The sequence below is a fragment of the Xiphias gladius genome, chromosome 16 (genome assembly GCF_016859285.1).
Source record: "Xiphias gladius isolate SHS-SW01 ecotype Sanya breed wild chromosome 16, ASM1685928v1, whole genome shotgun sequence".
In the NCBI taxonomy this organism is placed as follows: domain Eukaryota; kingdom Metazoa; phylum Chordata; class Actinopteri; order Istiophoriformes; family Xiphiidae; genus Xiphias; species Xiphias gladius.
The window spans coordinates 18833495-18853644 of NC_053415.1; the positions used below are offsets into that span (position 1 = coordinate 18833495).

The 20150-nt window shown below is 39.8% G+C and overlaps 1 protein-coding gene across 1 annotated transcript; it reads right to left on the bottom strand.

Moving 5' to 3' along the window:
* Positions 1-131: 131 nt before the first annotated feature.
* Positions 132-20040, bottom strand: kpna3 (karyopherin alpha 3 (importin alpha 4)). The gene is made up of 17 exons (XM_040148979.1): positions 19824-20040; positions 17093-17137; positions 12689-12778; positions 10537-10566; positions 9813-9865; positions 9628-9723; positions 8107-8192; positions 5436-5522; positions 5164-5333; positions 4779-4823; positions 4523-4654; positions 4275-4403; positions 3541-3645; positions 3161-3232; positions 2689-2851; positions 2316-2410; positions 132-2211 (listed from the first exon to the last, which is right to left on the bottom strand). The coding sequence occupies exons 1-17, from the start codon at positions 19890-19892 to the stop codon at positions 2113-2115; spliced, it is 1566 nt and encodes a 521-aa protein (XP_040004913.1). The 5' UTR covers positions 19893-20040; the 3' UTR covers positions 132-2112.
* Positions 20041-20150: the final 110 nt, after the last annotated feature.

The following is a 20150-nucleotide window of genomic DNA, read 5'->3' on the forward strand; positions in this document are numbered from 1 at the left end:
TCTCTATAGTTTTGTTCAGTAATAAACAGCTAGTCCCAAAAACAAGCCTGGGCTGGTCTTAACATCCCCACCCAATACTTAAAAACCCCAGTGTGACCCCCACCCACCCCCCACCCCCACTCTGACCCCCTCTCAGTAGTTAGCAGCCATCCAGAGGATCATAAAGTCTTCGAGACCAGGGCTAGGGGTCGGGCTCAGAGTTTGACATCTCGAACCTGAACCCACACACCAGCTGGGACATGGGACGGTACATTTTAAACAGCCCGTCACCACTACGAAGAGAAGAAAAACACAGCCTGTTCCAATTTATCAGCATGTCATCACAATACATATGCAAGTCAAAAATAAAAACAATGAAACAGAAATATTGCTTCAGCAAAAAAAAAAAAAAAAAAAAAAAAAAAAAACCCTCCCTAGCCATCTTTGACAGTAAGGTTATCGTCCATCCAATGACTGTCAGCTGCAGCAGCTTTGTACAGGCTTTATGTAAATATATTCATATATTCATTAGACGGCAAGGAGAGATACACATTACATTTTTTGTACAATTATTTAAATTGAGTGATGACATGTGACCTCTTCATTGAAAGTAGTTAAGTATTGTAAAGGTATCTGTACTCCTTATACAAGTTTAGTCTTCAATGAGTATAGGTCCCTTTCTGCAGGCAATCATCAATATGCCTCTCAGACGTGTGCATAAGACTGAAGAAAAGGAAAAGGAAAAAAAAAAAAGAAAAAAAAACATGGACAGACATATGGAAGCTCCACAGACTCAACCAGAAGAAGCTGAAACATGAAACTAAAATATTTGATTGAAGAGAGAATTTAAAAGAATTAAAATAAGCTTAAGGTCAAATAATCAATTCAGGTCGATTTTAGCTCAACATTTTTTTTTTGTTTTTGTTTTTCTTTTTAACCCCCCCCCCCCTTGAGTTTCACATTACAGGGGAGTCCCGAGCACGCAGCTCACTGGATCACAGGACGTGACCAAGCTCATGCTGCAGATATGGGTGTCCTGTTGGGGGGTGGGGGGTAAACGCTACAGCTGACATGTTCCTTTTCTCTTAAGTCTCTGCGCCTTCACCTAAAGGTGCTTCCTCCCTTGACAGTTATTCACATCCATAAAAAACAAAAATGTTGTTGCTCTGCTGAATCAAAAGCAGGCAATTAGCAGGTCTTACTATTATGGCATTTTCTTCACATTTTTGATGATTTTTTTTTTTAAACAACATTGAGTTTGATAATTCAACAGAGGTCACATTAAAAAAAGTGACGTCATTGAGTCAGAAGTCCCGTCAGTCAGTTTGCCATGGAGTCCTCTTCTTGCCTTAGAGCCCTTTCACCCCTCCACCTGCCCCAGGACTGTCCTGGGAGGGCAGTGGGGGTCCGTGGTTAATCATGGCTTAGCTCTGGGATTAACTCTTGAAACTGGGTGAGAGGGGGTTATCCGGGTGCCCGGCCATCAGGTATCAGTGTGACTAAGTGTGCTGATGTGTGTACTTGAATGTCAGTGTGCGTGCGCGTGGGTGAAGTAACACCAGAGGACAATCTTGGGGAGGGAAAGCACAAAAATAAACCACAAACAAACAGCAGTATCTCTTCCCCATAAGTGATATGATGGCTTCTAACAGAAGTATGCACACAAATTCTAGGTGTCAAAAAGTGTGTATATGTGTATGTGTGTGTGTGTGTGTGTGTGTGTCTGGAAATGTGCTTGTGGTTTTTGTCTTTGAGAATACTTGACATTTGGCAATTAAATCTTGCCATGAAGGCTTTTTCTTCCTTCTGGTTTTATTTTTGTGTGATATTTAGAAGCACTGGCAAAGAATTACTGACAATCCTCCTGATGCAGATTTGCCAGATGGTGATGGTGCCTGTTGAGGGACCAGGACACCTATGAAGGGTTGCCGTGTTCTATGAAGGATGACCATTTAAAAAGAAAAACACCCCGCAGTGCAGAGGTGAGTAAATCCTTCAGTGGTGAGTTTCCATGTTGAAGTGATGCTAAGTAAATCCTTCGGTACCAGGTTGCCAGGTTGGAGGAGAGATGGATGAATGTCTGGGGTGATTACAGAGTACCCGTGCAGCTGGTTGAACCAAAAATCCTGGCTTTTAGAAATTAAACTCCTTTGTTTGCATGTTTGAAGCTGGATCAAAGTTGAAAGTTCCTCCTTGAGTGGTTTCAGGGATCAAGCTGGGATCTTCATCAATCTGAAAAGGACAGACATAATAAGATCATAGCAGAGTAAGCCGTTGACTGTGTGGGAAAAACAAATGAAAATTTGAGGTGTAACTCAGTGGGGGGGGAAACTCACATCATCTCCTGAAAAGTACTGATCAATAATCTCAAAGGCTAGTTTGTAGATATCCTCATTCTCGTGCTGCTGCAGATTTTCTATCTTCTCCAAACCTAAAGAAACAGAACAATGAAAAACATAACTTTTCCACCTTGTTTTTAACAACTGGGAACTTGCTACTGCAGACAAATTAAGAAGGCGGTTAAAACACGCAGTGATTTGCCAGATAAGAAATGGAAAATGATATACCAACAATCTTACAACTGTAGTCCTTAAAAAAAAAAAAAAAAAAAGTATTGCAACAACTTCCAACAAAAAAATACATCTCAAATTTATAAGAGGATTAAGACAAATGAGGAGAGGAGACTGAGGAGTAATGCAAGGGACAGACCTCCACACTCCTCAATGATCTCAGCAATAGTGCTGGCTTCATCTCCTGCCATGATGAGGATATTCTTGAGGCCGTCCAGGACCACCTGCACCACCTGGGAGTCCTTCACTGACAGCAGGCTACAGAACGGAGGGATGACGTTCTGCTCCACCAGGAACTCCACCTACACAAACCCACACATACACACCACATCCATACTTGATTACAACATAGGTACATGGTTATAAGTGTGGAACATGTCCTTATAATTCACTCACAATGACCTTCATAACTTGAAATGGTGGGGTAAACATTGTCTATTGAAATTAAAGCGAATTAAATGACTGACTCACATGCTGGTCATGGTTTCTGCAGTTTAAATAAAAACATTTATGTTTAATTAAAAAAATCAAAAATAAACCCCTCATAGCAGCGAACATATTTAAACACAAGCACCAGATTACTCCATCACTGGTCCCAAAGCCCGGCTCACCTGGTCTTTCCTCCCACTGATGGTGAGGTTGCTGATGGCCCACGCTGCCTCCTTTTGAGTGCCAAAGTCACCCTGTAGAGAGACGAGCTGTCACTAAGATGTGCACATAGCAGGTCTTTTCTGCAACAGCACGATCCCAAGGCACGCAGAGAATCAAGGCTACTTTTGCATTCAGCGTCCATTTCATTTATCAAACGTTGTGCTGCTTCTCTGTCTACAAAACTTGGAATGTCTCTATGCAACTGAATATGTATAATCAAAGCCAACATTATGCTTTTCAGATTTAGAGTCTGGTACCATCTTCTGAGAAAACTGCACATAAAGAGTATATGATATAAAGTTTCAGTCATTTCTTTTCTGCTCTTCCATCACGAACAAACCTTAGCCAGTTGGTGAATGATCATAGGAATCAGTCCAGCATCGATCACAGCTTGGACCTGCTGCTGGTTCCCAGCTGTAATGTTGGACAGGAACCAGACTGCTTCCTGCAAACAGAGCAGTCACAAATTCAAAACCAGCACTATAGCTTCCACACATAAATATTCTTTCAGACATTAGTAATTTATGGGTTTGGCGCCAAAACTCTGGTGCTGGCTCCAATTCACAAGTCTTTTGCACTTGATTCCCCATATCATTTCTAGCTGCATCAACTTAACATGGGTATTTATTGAAAACATTTTTAACAATAAAGGCTAATGTAAAATAGGTGTGCTTTGTTTTCAATAAATGCACACTCACCACAAGCATGAAAATTACCAGCCAAACCGCCTCAAAAAAAGATTTGATTTTAGTGTAGGATTTACAAGTAATCCCCTACAGTGCAAACAGGGTGACAAAAAACCTTTCCTTATTAAATGGGTTAGCAATTAAAGTAGTATTTCTCCATGCATACAAATCAACATAAAAACCCCACTAACTCTGTTAGCTATGCTGCTCAAGGAACCTGTACAACAACAAACCTGCTCCTGATATATTATACTTCCTGACAGTGAAACAGATAGCTCTCATAAATGCCATGAACGTCAGTGCGGTTAACATAGGCCATTAAAAAAACCACCAGACTTACAGAATCAAAAACAACTACATGAGGAGGCTGAGGCTGTGGCTATGATACCTTGTTGATCTTTTCCTTAGGGTGTGTGAGGAGGTTGGGGAAATGTAAGAGGACGTCACAGTTGAGCACAACCTGTGTCTGCTCGTCTGTCCCTGTCACAATATTTCCGACTGCCCTCAGAGCTGCAGTCTGCAGTTTTAGGACAAAGGAGAAGAATTAACAAAAATGTATTAATTCATGGAAGGTGAAAATGAAAATAGTCATCTCACTGTAGACACAAGGCAAAAACAAATAAAACAGAGCCTCACCTGAACTTTCACCTCCTGATGGCTGAGGAGAGGTACAAGAAATGGAACAACTCCAGAATCAATGACCATCTGGATCTGCTCGTTGCCTCCGTCCGTCAGATAGGACAGAGCCCACACCGTGTCAACTAGGATCTAAACACAGACATATAAATCATATAGTGACATCGTGCAATAATTATGGTGTTAACATTTACAAACTATGAGAATCAGCAAACAGTAAATGACTGGGATGATCCCTCTTCACTCCAATACTTACATTTATATCGGTGTGATATATTAGCACACAGAGGGCGGGCAGAATCTGTGGGGAAAGAAAAGTAGGTTGTGAGTGGGTTGGATGCAGGCAGAGGAATAGACGGATCAGATGAATGCAAAAAGAGGGCAGAGTGAAAAGACAAAAGAGAGAGAGAGAAAAAAAAAAAAAAAAAAAAAATCACAAAGAGGAATAGCTGTCAAAACCAGACTTCAAATGGCGTTCACATGGCGCCAGAAGAACTTTATAGTTACAAAGTCTCCTGGGTGATGAGGCTGATTTGGCTACTGAAAAGCTCTCTGTGACTCAGCCTGCAGTGACAATCAGCTACAAAGCAACACATCCAACTGTCTGGCAGATGGAAGCCTGCACACATGATCCCACCCACCTCTTGCACAGTCTCCATTGGTGGTGGTGGATCCTTGTTGCGGCAGAGGTTAACAATGACCCAGGTAACATTGCGGAGGAAGGTAATGGGGATTGATGGGTTGATGAAAGAAAGCAGGGGCTTGACCACGCCCAGGGAGATGACATAATCCCTGCACTGTGGACCATCACCTGGGAATGCAAGGGGCAGAGGTCAGCATACCTCTGAATAGTTGCTTCCACGCCGTACACACAAACACACACACTTACACAATTCCATTTGACGATACTTACCTATAATGTTTCCCAAAGCCCATACAGCTTGTTCACAAACGTTTTGGTGGGGGGAGTGTAGCAGTCGCAGGAACAGGGGCACTGCATCTGGACACACAAACATCAGTGTATTAAAAATTTGCTCAAGGTCACCAATTGTGCGACTCCAATGATGAGCTCTGTTGCCTGGTCACATTCAAACCCAAATAAAATAAACAAAATCCATAACTGTGTCACAGCTCCTGTCCAGTTAATCTAAACCTAAAAAAACATAATAATAATTTAATTAGTAGTGGGTGGGTGAGGATAAAAAGTAAGCAAAACTGTCCTGTCTTGCTGTTGCTGCGCCTTAAACAAAGCGCTCCGGGATACTTTTGCTTCAAGTGACTGTGCATAGCAGTTGTACTGCTGTGATAAGCCATTTCCAATTTGCAGAGCCTGGGTCTCTGTCTAAAATAGTCCTACACTTGAGATGACCTGTGCGAGGTTTTGTAGCTGCAGTTTCTGGGGAATCCATGCTTTAACCAAGCGCAGCCATCTTTGCAACACACACAGTGCTTGATTGGCATATTCATGACTTTCCTTTGGGCAGGAGAAATCTTAAGTTTTAGTGACCTCACTCAGTTCCCACAATCTCTATCCAATCTCTGCCTGAGCTGGGACCTGACCTCCTGAACAACTGTAAACACCTGTGTGGGTGTTCAAGACAAACACTCTTCAGATAGTAAGGGGATATGATACGATTCAGGTGACATGAATCTGATTGTTCAGTTATTTGTTGTTGTTCCTTATCTAGGAACTAATTTTAAATATGAATCACTCTTCCTTTACAATAAATCAAAGATTTTAAAAAGCAAAAATGTAAGCTACTAGAAATCATGAAATCATAATGTTTTAAAAGATACACACTTAGTTGAATATCACAGTGCCTAAACAGAGATGCCTAACATAAATAATGATCCCATTTAATTTACGCTAGGCTGAATTTTAGAAAGTTAGACTGATTGAAGCTGAATACATGGCTTTTATTCAGAAAAGTCTGATGGACATTTGTCATTTTGATACAAAAATGGATGAAACGTTTAATTATAATATACATATACTTGATTTAAGCAAACAAATCTTTTCCCTGTAGCATTCAGCTTATCATATGCATGCTGATCATGGTTCCCACTCTCCAGTCATGTTGTTTTTATTAGATAACAGAGCACTCTTATTTTGAAACAAAGCCATCGTCTAAAAAAATGACTGTGCCTCATTGAGTGAAGAAACAATTAAATATGCTTGCTTGGCAGATTTCAGACAGTACACAAACACACAGACTTACACAATTCCATTTGACGATACTTACCTATAATGTTTCCCAAAGCCCATACAGCTTGTTCACAAACGTTTTGGTGGGGGAGTGTAGCAGTCGCAGGAACAGGGCACTGCATCTGGACACACAAACATCAGTGTATTAAAATTTGCTCAAGGTCACCAATTGTGCGACTCCAATGATGAGCTCTGTTGCCTGGTCACATTCAAACCCAAATAAAATAAACAAAATCCATAACTGTGTCACAGCTCCTGTCCAGTTAATCTAAACCTAAAAAAACATAATAATAATTTAATTAGTAGTGGGTGGGTGAGGATAAAAAGTAAGCAAAACTGTCCTGTCTTGCTGTTGCTGCTTGTAAACAAAGCGCCCGGGATACTTTTGCTTCAAGTGACTGTGCATAGCAGTTGTACTGCTGTGATAAGCCATTTCCAATTTGCAGAGCCTGGGTCTCTGTCTAAAATAGTCCTACACTTGAGATGACCTGTGCGAGGTTTTGTAGCTGCAGTTTCTGGGGAATCCATGCTTTAACCAAGCGCAGCCATCTTTGCAACACACACAGTGCTTGATTGGCATATTCATGACTTTCCTTTGGGCAGGAGAAATCTTAAGTTTTAGTGACCTCACTCAGTTCCCACAATCTCTATCCAATCTCTGCCTGAGCTGGGACCTGACCTCCTGAACAACTGTAAACACCTGTGTGGGTGTTCAAGACAAACACTCTTCAGATAGTAAGGGGATATGATACGATTCAGGTGACATGAATCTGATTGTTCAGTTATTTGTTGTTGTTCCTTATCTAGGAACTAATTTTAAATATGAATCACTCTTTCTTTACAATAAATCAAAGATTTTAAAAAGCAAAAATGTAAGCTACTAGGAAATCATGAAATCATAATGTTTTAAAAGATACACACTTAGTTGAATATCACAGTGCCTAAACAGAGATGCCTAACATAAATAATGATCCCATTTAATTTACGCTAGGCTGAATTTTAGAAAGTTAGACTGATTGAAGCTGAATACATGGCTTTTATTCAGAAAAGTCTGATGGACATTTGTCATTTTGATACAAAAATGGATGAAACGTTTAATTATAATATACATATACTTCGATTTAAGCAAACAAATCTTTTCCCTGTAGCATTCAGCTTATCATATGCATGCTGATCATGGTTCCCACTCTCCAGTCATGTTGTTTTTATTAGATAACAGAGCACTCTTATTTTGAAACAAAGCCATCGTCTAAAAAAATGACTGTGCCTCATTGAGTGAAGAAACAATTAAATATGCTTGCTTGGCAGATTTCAGACAGTACACAAACACAGACTGAAGGGGTAACATTTGGGAAGACAGAATGTGGGGTCAACTTACTGGATTTAACCACAGCCTGAGTCTGTGCTGAAGTCCCAGACGCAATGTTGGTCAGAGCCCAAGCTGCCTCAAACTGCAGAGAGGGGCTGTAGGACAAAGAAAGCAAAACAAGGTAAAGACATAAAGTAAGCTCATTTAGTTTCCACAGTAGATGGGGAAATAATTGGGGGCAATATATAATAATGATCAACACTGAAGTGTACGTTTCCTGAATTTATTGCAGCCATTACATGTTTTTCCAAGGCTGATTCATTCCGCAAAAACCTAATTCACTTGTCAGTTTTTGGCATTCCAGTGCTAAAATGAGCAAACTACCTCAAACCTATTTTGATCAAAAGTTTGTTGCTCTTGAGGGCATAGTGGAGTTTTCCATAACTGGTTTCGTTAAAAAAAACATTAATAAGCAGTTACACAATCTCTGTGAAATTATGGTAAAAACAGAGTCTGTTTGGTTGATAATGCATCTGACACTGGATTAGTGGTCTAGAAATCATGCTGTTAGGCAAATTGGGACTTCGCTCAAAAGGGAAGATTATTGTAAAATGATTTAAACAAAAACAAACAAAAAAAAAATTCTGCAACACAAAATATTAGAAATCACAGAGTGGCAAGTGACCCTCACACCACCCACCGGCCAAATGCTAGTAAATCATGGCAAAAGGTGGCAAGTTTCTCTACCCCACTTAGTATTTCATCATACACACAGCCATGACCTGGAGTTCCACCTGGTTTCTTAAATTTTAGCTGGGATGTAAAATAGCAAACAGGATGTGGTGCTCTTTGTGATGTAACCAGCCCCCGTGGTTGCCTGTGGACAGAATGGTTTTATTTTCTACCCTATCATTCACAGATTTAATTTGAAGACCTCAGAAAAATCTTTGTCTAGACTTGTTCATGTCAGGTGGCGCTGGTTTTCATGCTGTACATTTCATTGTAACTCTCTACCTCATTATATCAAACTGAGCTGTCTTGGCTTTCTGCCATAATGCTATGGCAACATAGCAGACAATTATTTTCTCTTGATGGATGAATATGGGTTGTAATGCATTGCTGCATTCTGCACAAACTCAAAAAAAGCCCCAATTGGCAAACATAAGCTTGTGTTACATGTTAACATGATGCCATCTGTTGTGGGTTGTCATGGCAAAATCCTTACAACTTCTTCCTTAAATAATGTTTTTCAACCCTAGCTATTCATTCTCCCCCCTCAGCGAACACAAGGTCCTGGGAATTGGGGAACTCCAAGAGACAGGAATGCTGTTATATTTGGCTTGGCCTGGACTGAGAGGACCAGCCAACTGCCCTGTGTGCCTCCACACACTCTCACGTGTGGACACAGTAGGGGACACACGGACACACAGCCTGTGTTGCGGCAAAGACTTTGTGGAGCAGCATCAATAATCCATCACCAACTGCACAGCAGTCTGCAGTCTTATCAACTGGAACACCCAGTGCATCACGTTAGACATATGTAAATAACGCTCACGGCAAAAACACAAACTGTTCTGTAAGCACACTTACTTGTCGTCCCTTTCCAGGCATTTGACTAAAATGGGCAGGATCCCAGACTTTATCAAGTCATCGATGGGAGGGTTTCTGTCACTCGAGAGGAGTTTTCTGACAAAAAGCAGGGAAAAAAAATTCTCAACAACTTCATATATAAAAACAGCTGCTGTCCAAATGTGTGTATTCTGTCAGTCACTCACCTGGCTGCCTGTACAGCACTGAGCTGTATCACCGCATTATCACTGGTAGCATTCTATAGTGACAAAGAGTGAAAGCCATAATAAATGTTTGAACAGCATAAGCAGCCAACAATTAAGAAACTACTGCTGGTATATATGGAAAAGGCTAACGAACAGTACTGTGCAGAAGCTTTAGGCACTTGTTTAGATTGATATTTAGATTCTTATCCATCGCTCTATACCATCAAGGGAGGCCTCTTATTGGTCCCAAATTAATTCTGCAGAATGACAACGACCTCAAACATACAGCCAGAGTCATAGACAGGTATCTTCAGCAACAAGAAAAACAAGGAGTCCTGCAAAAAATATTGTGGCCCCCCAGAGTCCTAATCACAACATCATGGAGTCAGTCTGGGATTACATGAAGAGACAGAGGACACAGCCTAAATCCACAAATTAACTGTGTCAAGTTTTCCAAGATGCCTGGAACAACCTGCCAAATACCATGAGAAACAAGTGTGCAAGCGTACGGAGGAGGACTGATGCTCTTTTAGAGGCAAAGGGTGGTCACAGCAAATTACTGATGTGATTTAGATGTTTTCTGTTCATTGTACTTTGTATGAAGTTAACTGAAATCAAAACTGCTCATGGCATTATTTTTGAAGGCATCCTCACTTTACTCTTAGTTACTAAAATTTTTGCACAGTAGGGTATAAGGGAGGGCTTGAAAGATATAAACTCTTACCTGTAAGATGGCATCAAGTGTAACATTTTGCTGCACAAAGAGAAAAATGAAGAGGAGTATTAGCACTGTCATAATTTGAAAAGCATACTCCATTGTCAATAATAAAGTCAAGAGTTGTGACTGTAGACACACAGCTGCAAACTGGTGCAAAATGGTGTATTTCCTGTATGTCATCAAGGTTAATGGTTAATATTTTGTACCTTATACTGATCAGATATCATTTTAGGGATGTAGCTACTCCTTTTGAACATTATTGTATCAGCCAGCAAATAAACGTTGACAGACCTCAATGGATTTGGAGTGTGGAGTGGATGTAAATTTTATGCGAGGTTGACGTTTGGATATTTGGAATACTTTTGCAGCATGTCTGACATTAAAATAAGCAATACAGAATATGCAAAATGCTTGCTGGCTTTTCAGCTTTCAACTGAAACAGATGAAGGAAATTACAATGAGCTGCACCCTCTCTATTTTCCCCGTAAGAAATTAGTACCCACTTCCAGGCTAACTTGCTTCAGCAAGTTACATCAAGTGATATTTTGGCTAATATTTTATGTTACGTTAACATTGCTCTACTGCTCTACTGGCTCAAAATTTTGAAAACCTCATAATTTTAACAAACATGACGGCATTAGCTTTCAGTCACGGCTCCCATGAGATTTTGACAGTGCTTCCATGCCCAAGACACAGAACCAACACAACAGAGGTAACAGTAGCGTTGGATGAAATGTCCTGGACGTGTGGAGTCACACACTCACTCAATCCAGTTTTTGATCATTTCCTTTCTCACTAATGTTTCTGTGGCTCAACAAGCTGAGAACACAGTTTCAACTCGTAATTAAAATCCACAGATTGTCTTACACTGCAGGCAATTCCTTATCATGTCATTAATCTACTAAAATAATGTCATCAGAAATCAATGGCGTTATCTCTGCCCACATACAGCATATTAGATTATTTAGAAAAAACTGGTAGCACGACAGGATGCTTTTGGCAGTTTTAACAGTGAATTTCTGGCTCTACAAACTGCACACTTGATTAACCTCTGTATATTTGTGAATTCTCTAAGGTGTAACACTACAGTGTAACCTTTCCATGAGTGAAGGATAATTAAAGAGTCAATTCACACACATTTTAAAAGATACTCCTTCAATTTTGGTTTTAGCTGCTTTCGGATTTCTGGTACCAAGGTCTTGGAATTTCATCTGTTGTGCTCAAAGCAAGGAAAAATTATTTTAAAACAACTCAACAGCAGATATCCTGGTTTTTCAGGATGTTCCACAGAACATGCTAACAGTTTTAGACATTTTTTTCAGTAGAAAGCCTGGTATGTGGGTTATCCTGAGAAACGAACATTATTTCTGCAAAGACACATTGATGTTGAGTCTTCAAACATAATTTTTCGTTGCTGAGAGAAGCACAAACAAAACTGTATTCACCTTTATTGTATTTGGGCAGTGGCAAAGGTTTCAGCAGCAGATATTCCAAAACTGAAATCTGCATGGACAGACACAACTAGATAAAATAAATAAATATAACAAAACAAAATAAACTCAAACCGGCCATGTAGTAGCTGTTAAGGAGCCCCTAAATATAACTTACAATGTTGCTCAGCAGATGAAGTTCACCCAGTTGTCATGGAATTTTAGATGTTTAAATTTCTATTCCTCTGAACTCTTTAGAGCACTTTTTAAAGGTAGTAAATGGAACTACTTCTTTGAAATTTGAACATTTACAACTCCATGAAAACAGCAAAAACTCTACGAAGGAAGATCATGTATTAAGATTGAAAGCCCCAGAATAGCCACTAAATAAACCTTTTTTGTTGAGATATTTTTGTAATTTGGGCGGTCCTTTAAGTTTGGAATAATAAATATTACTAACAGAGAACAATTATAACATGAACAATGATATTCAGTTTGAACTGTAAATGCTTTTCTATGGGAGAAAAAAAAAACAGACATTTCCTCAAAGACATTTTATTCTTATTGAAGCTGTTCACATACCGTTTCTAGTGTGTATCACACACAGTTTGAAATCACATGAAATACACTGCCCACTTGACTTTAACCCTTCTGACCCGTTATCCAGACAGTCCAGTCTCACTACATCTTTCTCTCGCTCAAGCACATACCCAGACACCCACACTTACTCCTTTGAAGTCTGAGTCAACATCAGAGTCCTCCAGACTGTCCTCCAGTGGGACATTTCTCTTCTTCAGTAGATGTTCGTCTCGTTTGCTCTGACAAGAGGAAAAAAGACAGAAGCAATGAGGGGAGGAGATGAAAGTGTTCATTAATGCATTCATGAGCTCTTAAAGTAACAGGCCTACCACAGACACAATTTTTCTCTTTTCCAAACTGGAACTTTCTGGAGTAAAGCCTAAATGTATGAAACCCCATTCTAAGTGGTCAAGCCTGAGAAATCTGCCTGCAGGCTAATCCACAAAACGAACACACGCTCATCTTTGATGGACACTGAACCTTAACGCACTCTGCAAACCCCCCATCAAACACACATTCATTCAGTGTGGAAATACAGACACACACATGTACACAGAGATGGGCAGAAAAACCTGCACATCCCATCAATTCACAGGGCATGTTAGTCAGTGGTAGGAGGAGATTCCCTTGCCCTACATTCCTGCGCATCATACTGATGTGCGTCACTGATGACTAATCAGCTAGTGCTGCATTTCTTGCTGCTCTGATCCAGCTCCATGGAATGTGCTAGACTTCAGACCACTCCAGCCCTCCAGGCAGTGACGCTCTATGTTTTAATACCCCTGGCTGTGAGTGTTCACCAAACGTCTGTAGATGGCTGTGCAGCTCTAGGTGCCTGTTTACCAGCATTCTCATACTTTCTCTGAAAGCACATCCCTAAAGTGTGCCTTTAGTTGTGTGCATTAGAATTACCAGTTCAGGTGGCCCTGCACCAAGTCATCTCTCTACATGTGAATCTGTCCGTCATCTAAATGCTAATTTCCAAGTATGGTACTTAGATTCTGTGATTTTCTTGATTCTGTCAGAAAAGCTGAACATTTGTACAGAGCAAATACCAAATACCATCTACCATTTTGTCTGACACCTAGTTCCAGGTACCAGAGGGCACTTTCACCTCACACTACCTACATATGCCTTTCCTATTCTAGGAGACTAAGAAGGAACAACTCTGTCTGATATCACATAACCCAACAAATTCTGATAAGATTAAAATGGTAATATTTTATCAATGAGGAAGGACCCTACTACAATGACCATTAATTATGGTGCTGTAGATAGTCATGTTTTTAGACATTAACCTGTGGATGAGCCATACTGACCGTGTTAGAACTATATTTCTCAAAGTCATCAGGTATAATCTACACAGAAAAAAAGTGATCATTGAGATTGGTCTTCCTCTTGTCAGATAATCAAATTTAAACAGAAACAAAGAACTATAAACCCAACTAAGATGTGACTGATCTATTAATCTGTTATAATGCCAAATTGGCCTCTAACTGTGTAAAAATTGTGTAAATGAAAACAACTTCAGCCCCATCAGCAAGTTTAAAAAAAAAAGGTGCATGATAGAACTTACTTCTCAGTACAAAAACAGTACACAAAGACAAGGAAACATATTAAAGCTATTAAAAGTCCACTCTGGTACACTGTATGCAAACTTTTAACACACATAATTCCAGTTAGAAATTTTTTTTGGAGTCTGGAGAAAGTGTTACTTATTCCAACGATCTCAGTACAAGATCTCCCCAACATCTCCCCAACCCACAACCGGGATCCAGTTGCTGAGTCTGATTTTACCAAGGAGCTTATTGAGGATCTGCTTCAAATCTATGACAACTTCCCTGTACTGTTTCTACCATTTCAAGCATATGTTTCCCTCTTTTTGCTCACAGTTCTAAACAAAAAATGTATTTCATGTCGGCAAGAAATATCCTACCAGGCAATGTCACAGTGTCCAGAAAGGCTGTCTTCTAAGTGAATGTCAATGAAACAGCTATGAAACATACAATCACATACTGAGGTCTACGCCCAGTTTCTTCTGACTCAACACTTTTTTTTAGTTTTGCATAAACAAATCATAATTATATTCATCAAATTATATTGATATAAAACGTGACTCACATTTGCAGGATGAGGTTTTGTTTTAAATATGCGTCAGCATTGGTAGAAAACTGCACAGTCTTAAACATCCCCCACTATGAAAACAATGTCTGTGATTTGACAGGTTATAGCTCAGCAATTTCAAACGACCCAGCAGATGAATACTAGGAAAGGTGAAAGAACAACAATCAACAGATAAAGAGCCGTCTGCAGGATGTATTACATGGTTCTATCAGAGTACCGTCAAGAGAAAATGACACCAACATAACCTCAAAGGATTCATCGCAAGATGTAAAACCCCTTCTAGGTGTCATTTATGGAAAAGACAGGTTACAGTTAATTTTGGAACTCTAATGGGTTCTTAAATCATTTTCAAAGTGTTATTGCAAGATGCAACAAAAGTCAACCATACCAGAGTAATGGAAAGAATTGTGTGTCAAGAAAAATGTGATCCAAGGTGCACCACATCATCTATGAAACGTGGTGGCGGCATGTATGGCTGACATTGGAACCAGCTCACTTTTGTTCACTAATGAAGTCACGGCTGATGGTAGCAGCATGAATGCATACGCCATGTCTGTTCAGATCTAAGTGAATGCATAAAATCTCTTTGGACTATGCCATCGTAAAACTGCAGCAGAACAATGATCCAAAACATGCAGCCAAAGCATCCTCCTGAACTAACAGCAAAGTCAACTGAGAATGGGTTTCACTTAGTAAAGATCAGAATAAAGGAAGATATCCCCAGAAACAAGCGATGTGATGACGCCTGCGTCCTGTGATGTTTATAGGTCATAGACCTGGGCAATCAGCAATTACAAACAGTATGTACTCAAAACTGAGCATGATGGAAATTCCTACACTGTTCAGTTGATGTATTAGAAACACACTCCAAAAAACAAACAAACAAACAGCCAAACAAAAAAAATAAACAAACTAAAAGTTGCCCTTTTAATCTCATAGTCCGTGTTTCATTTATTAGTCCATGGCGCAGAGTGGAATGCCATGACAACAGAATGTTATATGCACAAATTGCACATTGTGTAATGCCTATGAAAAGAATATACCCCCCTTGCTCATGCTTTAGGCCAATCAAAACAGACAATAGTGCTTTGTCAAAAAATGGAGACTCCACTTTCTTTTCAATTCCACCACAGTGTTGGAAAAGTGGGAGTGCAGCAAATAAACAAACAAACACAATAGCCTGGTATTAAAGAAAACTGATCCTAGCCCAACTTCTTTTGCAGTGTAACATCATTTGCAAACATACTTTGTTTGCCAATTTGAATAGATTCTGGGTGGAACTGGATCAACTGGATATCCTACTTGAAATGATAGCAAGTCAAGTGTGACTGTGACACGTTTTGCTGTCAATTAAGACCCAAAAGAGTCTGTTAATAAAAATCACGTCATTTATAGACTGGTAGCTTGCAGTTAGGTAGCTGTCAAGTCTAAATGACTGACTGCTGGCAGGTAGTGACCATTAATCTGGATCTCCCATTGCGATCCAATCCAGAAGCCTAGCCAAAAAAGGTTTAGTTTTCACCATTAAATTTCAGACAATGTGCGAAATTATGAAATTTAACAGCAGAAATCTATAACTGCTGAACAGATCCATGTCAGGGGTAGTTTATAGTCGATCTGAATAGGTTCCTTAGACGTGCTGTTCGACCATGTCGGAAATCAAATGTGTTTATAGTTGTTAATAACTACCACATTTGAAGATGAAATAAAAAGCTGGCCTTCATAGATGAAGGGAAGACGCAATATCGTTTACAAACTGGGATAATAGTGAACATTTTCAGAAGTGATTCACTGGGTTGCACTTGGTTGTTCACATGACCAGTGTCATAAATCGTTGTGTAACAAATGAAAAAAGGGGGAGAAAGAGAGAAAAATTAAATCCTTGGCTCCTTTCTCACCTCCACACAGCTGACCGATCATGGTGTGAAGTGGGTGTGAATGTTGGAGCATCGGTATTTGGGGCTGTATGTAATAACTATGGGAAGAGAAATTTCACAGGTATTCCTCTGAGTAGAACTGACAAACAGGAAATCAAAAAATAGATGTCTTGCAACAATTCTCATGACAAATGCTTAGTCAGTTGCAAAGACAGTGTAATAGTGGGTGTTGAATGAGGCTTTGTCAAACTTTCAGCCTATCCACTTGAGGATTGACCAATTTTTTGATTTTAACGATAATTTGAATGTCTTACTGTGATGGAATGGGCAGCTAGTACTTCCAGGTGCAATGAACTTAAATGCTCAACTCTGCAGCTTTTAGCAGACTGTATGGTTGCCTTCCAATGGTTCTCAACATAATATGGCTCTGTCTGCATTTTCAATATTTTCAGTATGTTAAACTCCACTTGTCTGGAATCTGAGGCAGGTTTATAATACTTAGACTGAGGTTTGGTGTATGTGTGTGTAGACAGATGTTGCATCTTTTCTCACCTTTCGCAACTCAACTGTCACCTCATTTCGATGTCTTCTCATAGTCTGGGAAAAAAAGGAACAAAAAGACAGACAGTAAATAAGGAAACTTTTGTTTTTGACATTTTTGAGAAATTCAACTATATACTGCAGTGGAAAAATACACATTGTTCCTTTTGCATGGATAACAGAATTACCTATTGGGCAAAGCACAAAAAAACATGAGCAAAAGTTATCAAATTGTAGGTTTTCCATTAAATTACACGCCTCATTCATAAACAATTTCATTTCAGGATCTTGTAACCCTTTGAAATGTCAAAACCTAGACAGCATTGGGCAAGTACATGACTTTTTTCCAATTTAGGTATAAATCTGTGAATTCTAAAAACAAACCACCACCAATGCATTTAAAAGTAAGAGATCTATAAAATAACTCTAAAAAAGCACAAGTGAGGAAAGACAGTTTATCCAGTTGCTGTATTTGTGTATCTGTTGGGTTCCCAGTTCATCCTGAATAGTTTGAGATGGTCTAACATCTTGTGACTGTTTGAAGAGGTTCATGTTGCCTTCCTAAATAGCCTCTTACGTAATCTGGGACAGTCATAATTCAGGTGGCTGTGGAGCAGAGTGATGTTTCCCAACCACTGCAAAACAACAACAATGCCACTACATTGATCCAAACAAAAAAATGTCCCTTTACAGACAGCAGAACATTGAAATACAATAGTCCTACCTGACTGAAGAGAAATCAATGCTTCCCAATACACTTATATTGTCTTAATTTGCCTAATTCTGTTGTTTGATGTCAAATTAGCCTAAATACAATGTTACAACAAATATATGCCTACAATTACAAAAAACAGAAAACTTAGTGTTACCTGCAATATTGCAAGGCAAGACAGATATGTTATTTTAGGGTAAATAACACTTGATCAATCCAAACCATAAACACATTATATATGATATCCAGGAAAACAAAAGAGGATCTTTGATTTTATGACCTGGAGCGTGTCAGACTTTAATGTTTTGCAATTCAAATCTGTTCCTAATGATGTCAGAAATGAAGAGCAATCTGTTATGCCTGACCTAGATAAATAAAACCCAAACTGGCATTTTTTCCCCCTGCTTTAGTCTGAGTCAACCCTTCAGGAAAAATCAAATTCATACAGAGGCTCTTAAGAGGACCCAGGTCAGACATCTAAGAGGCCTAAAATAGCACCAGGCATGTACTTAACAAGGTCTGTCTGTTATAGTAGCCATGTGCTTTTTACACTAAGATTCAAAACAACCAATTAGGGGTCATCAATCTGTGCTTTGAGGCATTTGATCGTGAAAATCCAATCAGCACCGTGATAGATTTTGAGGGGCCATTTTCAAACAGACCTTTGTTTGAGGATTATCTCAGGATTACCAATAGATCAGAACAAGCCAGAACAAGCATGTGTCTTTGCTGGCAAACTATTAGGCTAAGAGTTGAATATCAATAAATTAAATACGTCCAATATAAACAAGTCTGGATATTTGTTACTTCCTTTGACATCTTCCTTTGGTCCAACACTTTTATCTTCCCTTATCTTGGCTTGCCTGAACACAGCATTTGCCGCATGGTTTGGTCTTCATGTCAATGAGCATTACAGACAAATTCTGTCACAGAAATTTGTTATTAGACTTATTGAGTAAATAATGCCATATAACAACGCTGCAATACCCAGCGTTTTGGGCTGTAGATTTGCCAGTAGGGCACAGTACACCGGTGGCGTTTTCTAGAATATGTGACAGTAAAGCAACCATAATTATCTTTTACATGTCCGTTATCAGAGCAATGTGTGTTGGGAAAATGTCTAATCATAACAGTTATGAAATTAGAGAGCTAACCTCACAACATTAGGCTAATTTATATTTAATAGTACTGCTAGCTAAATGTAATCAAAGGTAATGCCTATTTCTCACTGATGGATGGATTCTAACCAAACATTGCCTTCAGTACAATAAATGGTTTTAGTTAACGATACATGTGCTGTCTTTCACATAAAAATGCAGTGTAAAACTCAGGTCATCGTATCATTACCGTTCAGCTATCTATTTAGTGATTTAGCTAGCAACTCAGTTTAGCTGGCTCACCTGGTATTACATGCTAGCTGCTTGCTTGACAACGTTAGCAAGCTAACAAGGAGGGGCAATGTTTGGTTACGGTGGATGTGGACCAACCGTGTAGAGTTAATTCACCGTAATCCTACGTATTACTAAAGATGACAAATGTATGTAGCGTTCGCAAAATAGCAGTTGTGTTACTTAAGGTCAGCTGACTGTAAAACATAGTAAATGTCAAGATTAGGGTGCCGGCCAGGCCCAGCCTCGCTTGCGACCGGTATCCATCCAACTAGCTAGTTAACGTTAGCTGGCAGTGACAGCTACATCGCCTGCCCTTAATTCTCCCATTTCGAATGGTCCAACTGTGACTTAGCTTACTCTTAACAAACATTAACTAGTGAAGATTAGTAGGTCATTGGCGTTAACCTGACAACTATCATCATAATCGTTTAATAACGGGGGACATGTACCGATAACCAGATAGGCCAATAAGCACCTCTGATGGCGAACTCATCAGCATAGCTTACGCTATACTAGCTAGCTAGCAGGCAGGCAGCTGCAGCCGGGGCCAGGCTCCCCACCGAGGCCCAAAGACTGTCGCTTTCTACATAAAACTAATTAAATTCCTGTTATTAACACTCTCATTTAAATGTCAGCTCACCTCGACATCACGTCCCTTATTCTTAAAACTCTTGATGCGGTGGTTTTCCAAGCCGGCGTTTTCTGCCATGGCTGTACGGGGTTTAGCTATCACTCCGGCTTTCGGGTTCTCCTCAGTGAAAGACGAGGCACGGCAGCTTCTGTGCTGCTGCTGCTGGGATCCGGAGAAGGGGAGGAGAGGAAGGAGGAAGACGTAACAGATCGCAGAGTGAGGGGAGGAGCTCATGCACACTTCCTTCATGGGCTGTCCTGGTTTCCACGGCTTCCTCGCCGCAGTAATAATAAATTCACCCACAATTTATTGGGACCAGCGGACATCTTCACGCGT